This window comes from Vitis vinifera, chromosome 19 (assembly GCF_030704535.1).
Source record: "Vitis vinifera cultivar Pinot Noir 40024 chromosome 19, ASM3070453v1".
NCBI lineage: Eukaryota > Viridiplantae > Streptophyta > Magnoliopsida > Vitales > Vitaceae > Vitis > Vitis vinifera.
The window spans coordinates 7,729,065-7,744,640 of record NC_081823.1 but is presented as its reverse complement, the minus strand read 5'-3'; the positions used below and the strand labels follow the sequence as shown (position 1 = coordinate 7,744,640).

Sequence of the window (15,576 nt, the reverse complement as noted above, 5' to 3'; positions counted from 1 at the left end):
AAGATATAAATTGTTATCCCAAGATTTTCCTAAACGACTAATAATATTATTAACCTCTTTAATGTTAGTTTATTTAACGATGGTTGAAATCATCTGAAAAATGAAGGTCAAGAGGGCATCATAAGGATATCTTGTGATCATATTTTGCAAGGTTGAATAGTGCACTAAGAGATTATTACATTTTATTTACCTTTTAAAACACCTGGCTCATTCAAAATGATCTTAAATTGTGTTTTTTTATATAAATTGAATAAAAAATTATTTAAGAAAAAAACCATAGTTTGACTTGGTCAAAAACATTTCAAAACGGGTTTCTTTTATTTCGACTTAAATCCCCAGGTTGATTAGTGGAGGTAACCTTTAAGTTATTTTTGCAAGTTTTAGCGATGGCCACTCATTAAGTTGGGAAGCTTAATCAATCAAGTCATTGGTCAATACCTAGGTTAACTGATCAAGTCACTTATTGGTCACCCCCAAATTAGTGGAACAAGCTTTATATCCTCTAACCATTATTTGTTGTACCTTCGTATCACCAATGACTAATACATTGGTCGACCACTCATATTAACTAATTGAGGGAAATTATATCTAAATGGTGAGTTTCAGCACCTTGTATTAATTGTTCAATAACCCTAAGTAAGGGTCTCCAAAAAGCGCGCGGCCTACGGCCCGCTTTAGGCCCGGCCCGGCCCGACAGGCTAAAGCCCAGCCCGAGCCCGTTTATGGGCGGGCCAGCCCACCGGCCTAAATTTAGGCCCGGAGGGCCGGCTCAGCCCTTAGGCCCGCCCCTTTAAAAAAAACTACAAAAATAAAAAGTATTAAAAAAAATATTCAATTAATAAGCATAAAAGGAATGTAACTCAGTTAGTTAGAACCTTGAAATTTAAGCATGAGAGGAGAGGTTTGAATCCCCCCTTCTCCCTTCGCTTTTTTTAAAGCCATTTTGGCTTATTTAAAAAAGCCCCCCGCCCGGGCCGCGGGCCTCCTATTTACGGCCCGGCCCGCCCATTGGAGACCCCTAACCCTAAGAGATATCATTTTGATTTAAGTACATTAAAACCAAATTTTGCATATTCTTTAGTACACACGTCAATCCTAGCCTCCTTTGTAATTAAGTTGCGCAAAAAATTGTGCTAGGATTAGGGGTGTAAGCAAAATTAAAAAAAAAAAACCAAAAAAATTGATCTAAATCAATCAAAACTAATCATATTGGTTCTATTTTTAATAATAATAATAATAAAAAAGTCGGTTTGATTTGAGAATTTTGAAAACTAATCTTGTTGGTTCGGTTTTTAATTTCTTGTTTCCTAATTGATAAAAACTAAACCAAAACTGATATTTTTAAATTTATATATAATTGTTTGATATTTAATAAGTTTTATTATTATTATTATTATATTTTATTAAAGTAATTCATTCTTTTCATATTATGGTCAAATTAATTCCAAATGTATTTAATATATTTTTAACATCAAATCCAAGTTGGTTTCAATTAATTTTTAAAAACAAATTAGATTTAAGACCTAATATAAATTCGAATTGATATGCTTTGGGTTGAAAATAACCACAAATCTATCATTGGGTTAAAGACTAGAAAAGGTCATTAAATTGGGTAAAAACCAATCAATGAAAACCGAATTAAATGAATCTTAAAAAACTTGGTTTGATTCAATTTTTCACTCAAAATCTAATAGGTTTGGGTTTTTTCATGTATAGAATCAATTATATCAGATCGATTTATTTTTTACTCAAAAACTGACCAAACCAACCTTATTTACACCCCTACTTAGGATCTTGTTATATATATATATAATAATAATAATCTTGTGAGAGAGTTTAAAAGTAAAACATCTCTTAATGATCAATTGTATAAGATCTCTTAAAATCGAGAATTCAAGTACAAAAGAGATTAAAGCTTGATTTGAAGCCTTCGAAGATTAATCTCTTTACTTGGTTTAAAATTTTGAGGGAAGTGAACATAAGTCAAAATTTGTAGAATTACTATAAAATTTTGTTTATGCCTCTTTTCTCCACTCTTTTTAGTTTATATTGCCGCCTATTATTACAAAATTAAGAGTTAAAATTTGTTAAAGTCAACTAACACCTGATACTATTAGTCAATACAACTCGAATTTAATATGTTTTTTTACGGGTTTGGATCAAGTATAATCATGTTTAACTTATATTTTTATTGTCCCACATAATACATTTAATAAACAAAAAAGTTTTGGGTCAACGTGTATAATATAATTTCAATTCAAATTGACCCATTTAATAAACATCGAAATTAACTTTGTTATAACTATGAACTTTTAATCCATATTTCACTTATTTGAAATTTAATTTTAAATAAATAAATCAATTAAGTCATAAACATGTCTTGTCAGAACGTTAATTTATTGATTATTAAATATGTTAAATAAGTTACACAACATGTTACTTGTGTAATAATGAATTCGTATTTAGGTTTATATTTTCAATTTGATTATTATTCATGTCGTGTTTGAGTTAACTTATTTATTAGAATATCTTAACTTTGACCCGATACGAACCACCCCTACTTATATTGTATTCAATCTTATTTTTTATTTTTTTATTAAGAAATAAAATGTTGTTTAATGGTACAATATTATCTCCACATTATAATATAAATACAGATCATTTGGAATTCTAATTTTATCATACTAATGGGTTAAAAATGAATAAAATGAAGGGTTGTATTTTAAAAGGAATTTATTAATTAATTAAAAAATACATATTTCTTAGAATTTAATTTAATATTTGTTGATTCTTAAAATAAAGAATGCACAAATTAATAAATTACTATAAAAATATCCATATAAACATAAGTCATTAGATTGATTAAGATACAAATATGACAACTTTTTTTTGGGTCCAATGGAGACCACTTAATTTGTTAAATAAAAAATATAACTTAAGAATTTGAGTAATTTATTTGAACAAATTATAAAAATTAAGCTATTAATTTAAAGATTGTTTTTATATTTTTGTAGGAAGAATATTTTATAATTATTTGTTCTATTTTTGTTATAAATAATATAAGATAAGATTTTTTAAGAACCCTTAAAATATTTTCCCAAAAAATTTAAGCTTTAAGACGGTCTTTTTAGGTTAAGTATGTTCAAAACGTTGTTGTCTTTGAATTTTTTTTTTTTTTTTTTTCTTGATTGTCTTTTAAAAAATCTTCTCATCTATTACATTTAGAGAAAATGCTAAATTCAGACCTTATTTTATTAAAATCAAAATACCACTTTCACTAAACTTTAATCTAATACATTTGGAGGAAATATTAAATTCAAATTTTATTTTGTTAAAATCATATTAATCGAGAGATGAATTAGGGCTTGTTTAGTAATTGTCTTTTAAAATAGTTTTTAAAAAATAATTCTTAAAAATTGTTTTATGATGTTTTATAAAACAAAAGTATGTTTAAAAATCTAAAATGTTTTTAACTTGTTTTTAATATTTTTTAAATAATTTATATGTTTAGTGTTTTATTTTTAATTATTTTACGTATTTGTATAATTATTTTTTAAAACAATTCTTAGAAAACAAGTGAAAACAAAATAAAACAACTAGGTTGTTATTGGTAACTATTTTTTAAAACAGTTTTGAAAAACAATTTTTTAGTACAATTTTTTGAAATTTGTTTTCTAATATTTTGTAGAACAAAAGTCTGTTTAAAAACCTAAACTATTTTAAATATTTTAAAATATGTTTTAAAAATAATTTTTATATCTAATATTTTATTTTCAACGTAACAACTAAAAAATATTATCTGAAAATATTTTATTTTTTGTTATTAAAAACAAAAAATAGAAAACATTTTTTGGTTATTAAACATGTTCTTTTCTTTTCTTTTTTCTTTTTTGTTTTGGGAACAGACAACTATTATGGAAAATAGTTGTGAAACAACCCTAAAAATGTTTTTCGAAGATAGAAAAATATAAAATAGTTTTAAATTGTTAAATGTATTTTCTATTTTATTATGTCCTTAAATATTTTAACACAAGGTGTCACATTATTATTGTAAAATACATTATATTATTATTAAATACTTGCTAATCTTATAAGGAGACCAGGCAAATAAATTTCTAATTAGACACAAATTACAATTATTTCACTTGGGACTTTGCCATTAATTTTGTTAATGGAATCAAGTTGAAAAGCTAATATAATAATTACCTCATGGTGTAAAACATAACAATTTATGGAAATATATGTGTCAAACATTTTATTAATTTTCCCCCCAAAAAAAAATGTCCAATTATATTTGTAGTAATAAAAACTCTACCAATACATGGAAATATATTGAAAATATACCATATATTATAAATAAAATATAAAATGGTTATAAAACATAGGCCACTTAAATTTTTTTTTTTTTTTTGGTGGGGGGTGTGGTGTGGGTGGGTTAGTTAAAAGTAGTCATAGTTTGACTTGGCCAATTCTTTTTATTTTTCTTAATTAATTTTTGGCTTTGACCTTTTCAAAGTCGGCTCCATCAAACAAGGAAGGGTCAAACTAAACTCTCTTTTTTTTTTTTTTTTTATTGAAGTGGAAAGCTAAATTTGTTAAAAATTAATAATTTATTTGCGTTATTTCTTAAAAAATGGAAAAGTATCTTGAATCATAGATGACATTCACATGGCTAACATGGTACATGACTAAAACAATTGAAAAATTATTCACATGATGTCTCATGTGTTCATAATTGCAAGCATACCCCCAAACATCACAAGAAAACGCATGCCATGGGGCTACCTCTAGATTTAAATTGTTTTTATATTTTAAAATAAAGTTCATGATTAATCTTCTTAGTCGGGTTGTCCAAACCCATGCTCACATTATTTATGTTTCAGTCATATTTTAATATTTTAATCAGGAATATAATCTCAATATTTATTTTAAAATAATAATAATAAGCTATTAATTATGATATTTTTTTTATATATAAAATTAAAAATATTTATATATAAAAAATATTTATCTTTTAAAATATTATAGAAGTTCCTTCGACATTTATTTTTTATTTTTTAAAAGTCATTCAACTCTTAAATCCAACTTTCAAAATAAAGACATTAACAACCCATTTGGATAGTGATTATATGGAACATTTTTAATTTAAAAAGTGTTTTTGAAAAAAAATTTAGAGTGCATGTAATGTTTTCTGAAAAAACGATGTCTCGCATCCAATAAGGGGAAAAATTCTTTATATTATATAAGTATGACTCTTCTTAATTATATAAATTTGTTTTAAAGTTACAAAACCCCTTTACTTAGAGCAGACAATATGATTTGGTAGGTTTATTATAAGTCAAATTGTTCTTCCAAAAAAACATTAGAAGTAATTTTAAAAATATTTCCTAAATTTTACCAAATACCTAATACTTTTTCTAAAATATTTTTTAAACTAAAAATGTTTCCTAAAATTTATGTCAAATACACTTTTTATATGTGATTATCTTAAAAAACAGTTTTAAAGAAAACATTTACGATCAAAACACTTGGAGTAAGAGCCCGTTTGACATACTTTTCAAAAGTGTTTTTAGTTTTAAAAACACTTAAAAATGTTTTTAAGATAAAAAATAGGTATTTGATAATATTCAAAAAATATTTGAGAGGTGTTTCTTTAAAAAAACACTTCAAAAATTTTCATATATTCTTAAAATACAATTTCCAACCATTCTCTGTTACACTTTTCGCTTCCTTGTCACTCTCCTCTTCCCCTTTCACAAAAATAATATTTTAGTTTTTTTAACAATATATATATATATTTTGTAATAAAAGTTTTCGATTTATTATAATTTCTTTTTTAATAAATGCCCTTTTTAGTAATTTACTATTATTAAAAATATTTTTATACTCATACAATAAATTATAAAAAACACTACTGAAATCATTTTTTTTAGATTCTCATCAAAGCCTTTTTAATAGAAATATTAAAAGAAAAAACACTTTTAATAAAAATACTTCCACTTGAAGCAATGCCAAAGGGACTTTAAAATAACGCCAAATACACTCTAAAAATAAAATAAAATAAAATCACTATAATCACTAAAATATCTTGTGTTAAAAGACAACCACCCCTCTCCTTTTCTCCACTTGCTTAGCACGGCACAATTATTTATTCCTAGTAAAGTTAAGAATTAATCATATATTTTATGTACCTTAATATTTGTGTACAAAATTTTAGGCATGAGATTATGGGGAAATTGCGTTACATGACTTTATCTAGGTGGAAAATTCTCATTTCCATGCAATATCTATTTCCTTTTTGTTTTTATTTTATAAGATTATGGAGAATTGATAAATGTATTTAATGCTTTTAAAAAAAAATATATTATAATTCATTTTTTTAATATAAAAATAAATAGTAAAGTCAATTCCAAAATTTAAGAAAATATAAGGTGCTGTTTGTTTTTTTACTTAATTCTAAATAAAATCTTAATGCTTAATAGTGTTAAATATTATATTATTTGTTTATGTAGTATTTTATTTTTATTAAATATTAAAAAGTAAAGAAAAATCAATATGTTATTTTTTTTATTTAGAAAAAACTACATATTTCGGCTTTTTAAAAAAGTAGAAAAACAAACAACTTAAATTCTGAAAATAAATTACTTTGAATAATAAACCAAAAAAATAAGGGAGAATTATGTTTTGGGGGTAGATGGGCCCCCAAATTAACAAAAGATCCATGCAACTCTTCAAATTGAGCCCAAGACCCAATGAAAGTATGGAAATTGAGTTGAAAGATATCATCCTTTAATATTTTCAACAATGCCCTTTGTTGATTTTGAGAAAAAAAATTAATATTTTTGAAAAATGCTTTTATTTAATTTAATATTTTTTAAAAATACTTTTATGTAATTTAATATTTTTTAAAATACTTTTATTTAATTTAATATTTAAAAAAATATTTAATTTAATATTTTTTTAAAATATTTTAATTTAATTTAATATTTTTGAAAAAAAAATTATTTAATTTAATATTTTTGAAAACTACTTTTATTTAATTTAATATTTTTGAAAAAAAAAATTATTGAAAAAAATTTATTTAACTTAATTTTATAAAATATTTTATATGTGTTCTTAAAGGGTATATTTGTCCGTTACTATTTCATATCCTTCAACTCAATTTGAAGAGTTATACGGACCTTTTGTTAATTTGAGGGTCATTTACCTCTAAAAGATAATTCTCCCAAAAAACAAACACCACCTAAGTATCCTAGTTGACCTAATTATTGTTGTTATCAAAATTGCATGATTTTTGTAAACTACATGAACATATGATTAAATCATTCCATTTTTTTTTATTTTTTTTCTAAATTGAAAAAAAAATTCCATAGAGAGTTTTATTTCTTTTTATTCTTAAAATTTAAAAACAAAAACAATTTTCCAAGAAGGGGGCTGAGGTTTCCTAATCAAAAAACAAGTCATTAACCATACAAGTTGAGACTCTAACCAGAGTTAAGTCTCTATTCCTCTTTGAACCCTATAAATGACCGTCCTCAAAACCCTTCGCTTTTTTATGCTTTCTGCTGCTTCTCGTTGCTTTTAAAAACGGTGTCTTTGCTTTGCTTTGGGAAGCTTGAGGCATCGAAAAGCTGCGGTTTATGGTAAGAACAATCTCTCGTTTGACAAGCGCTGGATTTTGGTGTTGATCTCAACGTGGGTTTGATTTCCAATGAGCATGTTCTGTGTTTTCTGCGCTTTTTTTTTTTTTTTTTTTGGGGGATAAAGATAATAGCTTTTTGTTAGGTTTGAGCTTGTTTGGATGCAATTGTACCTTTGGAGGGGGTTTGAGTTTTGATTTAGATTTTTGAGGAATTCTGGTGATTTGCATTGTTGTTTCCTGGAGGTTTTCAGGTTTTGCGTGTAAATTTGCATGCCAGGTTTTGGATCTTGATTTTGATTTGTGAGAATTTGTGATGATTGTTGTAGTTTTCAAAGTGGATTTTAGGGTTTTAAAATTATGTATTTTAACTGATTTTTAATTGATTTTTATACCATTTTGGATTTCTGTTTTGATTTACGAGAGTTTATGCAGTTTGTATGGTTTTGACAAGTAGATGTGCATGCATTTTACGGGTTTAAAAGATTCTGTAGCATGATTTTTGGATTTTGATTTTGATTTTGATTTCTGAGAATGTCATGATTTCTGTAGTTTTTTTTCATTGTTTTAGGGTTCTGACATGTAGATGTATATGCACTTTATTGGTTTCTGATTGATTTTTTTATTTTTTTTATTTTTAATTTTCATTGAAGATGCCAGCGGTGAGCCCCGATCAATCTGATCGGGATTCAGAGCCGTTTGTGGAGGTAGATCCGACTAGAAGATATGGTCGGTACAATGAACTGCTTGGCTGTGGTGCAGTGAAGAGGGTGTACCGTGCTTTTGATCAGGAGGAGGGCATAGAGGTGGCTTGGAACCAGGTGAAATTAAGGGCTTTTAGTGATGACAAGCCAATGATTGATCGGCTTTTCTCTGAAGTTCGATTGCTCAAGACTCTTAAGGACAAGAACATCATTGCTCTGTACAATGTGTGGCGAAATGAGGATCATAACACCTTGAATTTCATAACTGAAGTGTGTACATCTGGTAATTTGAGGGAGTATCGGAAGAAGCATAGACATGTTTCCATGAAGGCACTGAAGAAATGGTCAAAGCAGATTTTGAAGGGTTTAGACTATTTGCATAGGCATGAACCCTGTATTATTCATAGGGATCTCAACTGCAGTAATGTCTTCATCAATGGCAATGTGGGTAAGGTAATAAATCTTCTCTACCCTCTGTTTGTTGTCTGAGAAAATTACATGACCAACTAAAATTTTTAGTTTCATAGTTTACTTTATTAGCATCTAACTCCCTTTATTTGTTTGCTAAGAAAGTTGAGGGAAAGGAGAAAACTACTAAAATTTCTCAATCTAAACAGTTTAGCATCGTTTTAGAGCATTCTGGTTGCTGAGAAAATTAGTGAAAAGAAACAAAGTTCTGAATTTTGTAATTCATATTGTACTAGCATCCAACTGCCCTTGTTTGGGCGCTGAGTAAGCTGAGGGAAAGAATTAGAAAAAAATGCTAGAATTCCATATTTCAAATATATTCAAGCATTTGAATCTTGATAGACTTCAGTATAAAACTTATTGTGATTTTTTTCTGTGTGAAAATAGGTGAAGATCGGTGATTTTGGATTGGCAGCAACAGTGGGGAAGAGCCATGTAGCACATTCAGTGCTTGGAACACCAGAATTCATGGCTCCAGAGCTATATGAAGAGGACTACACAGAACTAGTAGACATATACTCATTTGGTATGTGCTTTCTAGAGATGGTCACATTAGAAATCCCATACAGCGAATGTGACAACATCGCCAAAATATACAAAAAGGTGATATCTGGGGCTAGACCTCGGGCCATGGACAAGGTCAGGGACCCTGAGGTGAAGGCATTCATCGAAAAGTGCCTGGCAAAGCCAAGGGCAAGACCCTCAGCTTCAGAGCTCCTCAATGACCCATTTTTCCATGGAATTGATGATGACGAAATTGACAACAGTGATAGTTAGTTTGTTCATGCTAATCTACATCCCTTCAAAAGTATTTGCTAGGCCATTCTTTGGTTGTCCTTTTTCACTTCTTTGTTTTGTGTTTGTTGATTGATAATTTGGAGGGATATGGGGGAGGGTGGGGGCTATGGCTTTCAAATGTTATTGTTTTGTTTGTTTAAGAATACAGAAATGGGATAGGTTTGAAGGGAAAAAAGGACACACATGGGGAAAGTTGTGATTGACTTGTGGAGGTGTCTGTGTTCTTTTGTAAATATTGTTTTCACACGTATATATTATATGAATTTAGGGGAAGTGTCAGATTTCTTCTTCCAGCAAGCAATTGTATTGTTTTCATATAATTGAGATCAATATTTTATTCTTCTGTTCACATTACCACTTTGATTTAAAGTTCCCACTTTGTTCTGTTTGAATTTGAATTCTGCATCTAGGCATGGAAAAGGGAATTGAACCCTACCGGCCACAATGCATCAAAGTGTTCATATGAGAACTTTGAAGATGGAAATAATGTGCAATTAGAAGTTTTTAGAGTATTGTAAAAGCAAAGGAAAATGAAGGGTAAAGTTAAAGTCAAAGGGAATGAAAGGGTAGGAGGCTTGTGGTTTGTGGGCTTGTGCCAACGGCCAAGCAAACAATCAGCAAATATTCAAAGCGGGAGAAGTGGGTGTCACTATAGACTTCGTCTGTCATCCTCTTCTGTCGCACTCAAGGTTTGTTGGGAAAGAAATGGCAATGTGACTAGGTTTCCATTTCCACAAGACATATGGGAAAAGTCCACTTGTGCTGCTGACAGCGAATATTTAATAATATATCCAAAATTAGGTCGGTTTGGGACCTTTGTGTCATGGGGAAGTTCTCTTGAATTTGAACAAAAAGGATGAGCATGGAATTAAAGGAATAAATGTCAGAATAAAATATGTGAAAGAAGAGAACAAGTCTTAAGCTCAATGGATGATAAGTGAATTTGGATTTGGGTTTGGATTTGGTGGACACAATAGGATGAAGATGCTACAACCCTAATGCTTTTCACAATGGTGGCCCAAAAAAATAGCAGGGGTTGTAAACAAATTGGCTTTTGCTAGAAGGCCTGGAAGGTAGCATCCTCCACCCACGAAAAAAGCCATGCTTTAAGGTGAAACTTTTAGCCCTTCAATTGAATTGCACACTGCACAACCACTGATTCAGATTAGTCATTCTGCATTTGGAAAAACAATGAATTAAAATGCTTTAGTGGAAGTGGGTGAAGGGGTGTTTGTTTATTTTCAAGAGTTGGCAAACAGACTTCCCAGTATTTTACCTAAAACAGCTCATGATTTCAAGAGATTGCTAGGAACAAAATTCAGCAGGTTTTTGCAGCTCTAAATTGTATAGACAGAACAAAATCAGAAAAGAGAAGGTAAGGGGGTGTTTGATAAAATTTAATACTTATTATTTAATGAATTAAGTTAATTTTAAGTTAAATTATATTTAAATTATTAACTTAAAACTTATTACTTAATTCTTATTTCAAATATTAAAGTTGTTTTATAAAATTAACTTAAAACTTATTCTAAATTATTAAATCGACATGTTTATTCTTATGAATTATAATTAAGGTAAAGAAGGTCGAGTAACAGTGAATGTGATAAAACAGTAAAGAAAATCATTGAGGTAATTAGTCAAATTGAATAAAAATATAAAATAAAGATATAAGTTTAAAAATAAGTTAATTATTTTTTATTTTAATTCATATCCTTAAGTTATTTTACCAGGGATGCTTTCAAAAGTAAAAGTTAAGGTGTGCATAGGAAATTGATTTTCCAGAAGTGACTTTCCTGGGAATCATAGAATGTGTTCCCGGAAAAAAAAAAGGGACAAGATTCTTCTTCATTTGTTCCAATGGCTGGTTGATGTTTCCTGGGAAAACATTTTGCTTGCTTTTGGTCAAGACACGATGAAAGAGATGGAATAAAACTGATTTCATGGAATCATGTAACGATTCACACCCAATTATGTAGATATTGTCCGTTTTACGTCGAAGATCCTTTCTCCCTTATCCAATGTAGATGTCACAAACCAAGCCTTCGGGTAGACGAAAAGTAGTTGTTAAGTACAAATTTTAGACCTCTATATGTTGGTGGTGCGTGACCTTCTGGAAACCAGACTCGCTGTTCTCCGGATCTCGCGATATCAAATGGGGACTACTTCAAGCCTTACTAGTGCCCTCGGGTGTCAGAGATGAGAACTGAGAAAATAAGCAAAAGCTCTCATCTGGGAAGATCCCTTGACTTGTTCGGCCATTGCCATCCGACCGAGCATGATACCGTTTGGGCCTCGTTCTTTACACACATCTTGGCCGATGAGTATCATCCAGCCATACGTGCAAGCATTTAGACCTTCGGGCGCTGTGGCACAGTTCGGGTTTGGTAGTTTCCAACGTGTCAAGACGCGTTGGCCCAATAAGCACTTGATAGGCTGCGCCATCCGGATTCGGTAGCCCAAAGGATGACAAGTTTGACATGATGAGATAACATGATTTGAAGACAATATGAATACGATTTTGTGTCTGACTGTTCAATCCATTTAACCTATATAAAAATATTAATTTTATATATTTAAAAATTAAAAATATTTTTTAATTATAAATATCATATAGACAAAAAAAGTAATAACAAAGAAATAAAATATTTTATAATTATAGTATTAAATAAAATAATAAATAAATGAAAAATCAAAATTCTAATTTACTTTTCATGTTATAAATATATTATGATTAAATTAATTAAAAATTTTAAAATAAACCGAAAAGTTAAAAGCAATTAAAAAGTATTTTAAAATAATATACTTATGAATTTAAAATAGGTTAAATCATGACTTAGAATCATAATAACGGATTCAAATTGCATTAACGGGTCACTATTAATCCAATTTAAACCATTTATCGAATGAACCATGGTGTGTTAGTAGATTATTCATTCAATGAAAATTATAGTTATTCAATATGATATTAGAGCCTTGTTCGGTGGAAGATCATGTGCTTGTGAGGCTAGGAAAATGCCTCTTGCTTATTTTTGGCCTGAAGATGAAATTCATTGCCAACCCTAATTGGTTCTAGCTCAAGGACAGTTTCCATGCAAGGATAGGACATGTGTTGGGATGTCCAATTTTGATGAAATTGTACAAAACTATACAGAAAATCTGAGTTCAGATGTTCCAAAATACATGCTTTGATGACTCCAAATTCCCTGTCATGCCTCTCCTTGTTTATGATGTTGTTGACAAATTTCCTTCATCCAAAGTTCTATACAGCTATCACTGTGATGCTTAAAAATAAAACCCATGAGTCAAACCGAATATTTCCAATGATTATGCCCTATTTTTAAAGGCCTAATGACTAAATACCCTTTAAACTGTTGTCAGTAGGCACTAAACAAAAGAGATAGTGTCAGTTTCACAGCTGGAAAGGACTTCCAGGATGGTCACTTTGTCGTGTCTCATTGTTGATGGGTATATTTTTTAAGGATTTGAGACAGATTATCAAACAGAGAGAGTAACAGACAAAGAATTGAACATTTGAGGCATTGGTTGTGTCAAAAAGATTGAAAGAACATAGAAGAGAACTTTGGAAATTCAGGAGGAGAAACCCTAAGAAAATGTGATAGATGATGAAGTATTACTTCAAGTTTCTGGCACAAAATACCATTTAAGAACTTGGGGAAAAGGATCCATTATCACTGAACAAGAACTAATAGCTGCCAACATGAAGAGCAGGCGAGAATTCAATCTGGCTTTCAAGATGTTGATATGGGTTGTGTTCTCTTCTCTTTTAGTCATGGTATGTGAGGGAGGTCAGTTGCTGAAATCTCAATTCTTCTTCAACTTCATTCAAGCTGTTGATCCTGAAAATATACTTGGGATTGGCTGGAATGGGTCGCTGCCACATCCATGTATGCTTCAGAGGAAGGGTGTGAAATGCAATTCTCAGGCCGAGGCCATAGTAGACATAAGGCTTGAGAACTTGAACCTTAGTGGGATAATTGATGCAGACTCCCTTTGCAAGCTCCCATTTCTGAGAGTTGTCAGCTTGGCAAAGAATCTCATTCGGGGAAGCATTCCCGAGTCCATATCACTCTGCACAAGCTTGACTTATTTGAATCTGAGCAGCAATCTTTTGAATGGGAGTGTGCCTGGGGCTCTGACTGGTATGAAGAATCTCAGGAGCTTGGACATCTCTCACAATCATCTTCTGGGAAAAATCCCCGATTTCGACAAGCATCTGTATAAGTTTTCCCTGAAATCAAATGAATTCCTGGTGAATGAAACCAGGAGCTTGGTGACCATGAGCCAAGGACCAAGCCCAAAGCCAGAGACTTCAGAGGCTAGACATGAAAAGGGGATTAGAATTTGGGCAAGCTATGCACCAGTAGTTATCTGCATTGGATTCTTCTTGTTGTTTGCATTTTTTGTGAACAAGAAGGCTGTAAGATCAGCAAAGGAGAAGGAGATCCTGAAATCACTTGGAGCATCTCCTCTGAAAAGTCCTAGAACCAAGACTACAGATGAAGTGAAGCCAGAAAAAGCATGCTCAGAGCTTGTGTTCTTTGTTGGGGAGCATGCAAGGTTTAGACTAGAAGATCTGCTAGAGTCTGCAGCAGACTTACAAAGCCAGAGCCTTTGCAGCAGCCTATACAAGGTAACACTTAAGAATGATGCAGTTTATGCTGTCAAGAGAGTGAGGAAGTTGCAGGGAGGCTTTGAGGAGTTCGGCCAAACAATGAGGCGGATCGGGAACTTGAGGCATCCAAACATTCTACCCCTTGTCTGTTACAATTCCTCCAAGGAAGAAAAACTTCTGATATACAATTACCAAAGAAATGGGAGCCTCCAAACCCTTCTTGAGAGTAAGTCATCAGAAACGGGAGCCTCCAAACATTCTACCCCTTAACTGGAGATGTCTTTTCTTCCCATATCTCATGGAAGTTTTTCTTGGTTGTTTTCAGATTATATCGAGGGAAAGAGGGAGTTCCCATGGAGACATCGGCTGTCCATAGCCTGTGGGATTGCGCGGGGTTTGGACTTCATACATCAGAAGACTGATCACTGGGAGAGCATCCCTCACGGGGGTATCAAACTTTCAAACATCCTGTTGAATGAAAACGAGGAACCTTTAATAAGCGAATATGGATATTCAAAATTCCTAGATCCCAAGACAGCTTCCCTCTACTCCTCCAATGGTTACACAGCTCCAGAGAGAGGTTTATCAGAAGAAGGAGATGTGTTCAGCTTTGGGGTGATTCTCCTAGAGTTGCTAACAGGAAAAACTGTGGAAAAGAGTGCATTAGACCTCCCCAAATGGGTGAAGTCCATGGTGAGGGAGGAATGGACTGGAGAGGTCTTTGACAAGGAGGTTAACAGGGCAGCAAAGCAGTGGGCATTTCCAATGCTGAACATCTCCCTCAAGTGTGTGGCACATTTCCCTGAAAACCGGCCATCCGTAGCAGAAGTCCTGGAGAAGATAGAGGAGGTGGTCAATGCCCAGGGAGACATTGATGCCTCACCTGATTCTTCCATTGAATCCAACTACCAAGATGGCTGTTTGCTTCACACTGTCATACCAGAAACCTGGGACACACCAGGCTCTAATAGCTGAAACATATATGCACTACATCTTTTTTTTTTTTTTGATGTTCTTTTTCCCTCTGTTTCAGAATAACTTTAGCTTATCCTCCACCACAGAATTTTGAGTTTCAATAAAATCTTTCTGAGCCCTTACTGTGAGCATAAAACAGAATTAGAAGAAAATGTATATATATATCATTAGGCTGGGCCTTTGTCATGTTACATTGGGCTCTGTCAACACATTTTATAATTAATTATCATTAGGGTCATTAGGCCCATTGAATTGATTAATCCTACAATTTGCTCAGCATGTTTCTGGATCACAAATTTCCTGGGATAACCAGTGCTATTCTCCCCAATTTGAGGTTCCATCTAAACCTTTTTTCCTAT

At 31.2% G+C, this 15,576-nt stretch overlaps 2 protein-coding genes across 2 annotated transcripts; both read left to right on the top strand.

Moving 5' to 3' along the window:
• The first annotated feature begins 7,504 nt into the window (after positions 1–7,504).
• Positions 7,505–9,963, top strand: LOC100257136 (probable serine/threonine-protein kinase WNK11). The gene is made up of 3 exons (XM_002276332.4): positions 7,505–7,643; positions 8,293–8,796; positions 9,199–9,963. Exons 1-3 carry the CDS (start codon positions 7,641–7,643, stop codon positions 9,586–9,588), a joined length of 897 nt encoding a protein of 298 aa, XP_002276368.2. The 5' UTR covers positions 7,505–7,640; the 3' UTR covers positions 9,589–9,963.
• A 3,283-nt stretch (positions 9,964–13,246) lies between these two features.
• Positions 13,247–15,335, top strand: LOC100252011 (probably inactive leucine-rich repeat receptor-like protein kinase IMK2). Its single transcript, XM_010646217.3, has 2 exons — positions 13,247–14,468; positions 14,568–15,335. Exons 1-2 carry the CDS (start codon positions 13,328–13,330, stop codon positions 15,215–15,217), a joined length of 1,791 nt encoding a protein of 596 aa, XP_010644519.1. The 5' UTR covers positions 13,247–13,327; the 3' UTR covers positions 15,218–15,335.
• Positions 15,336–15,576: the final 241 nt, after the last annotated feature.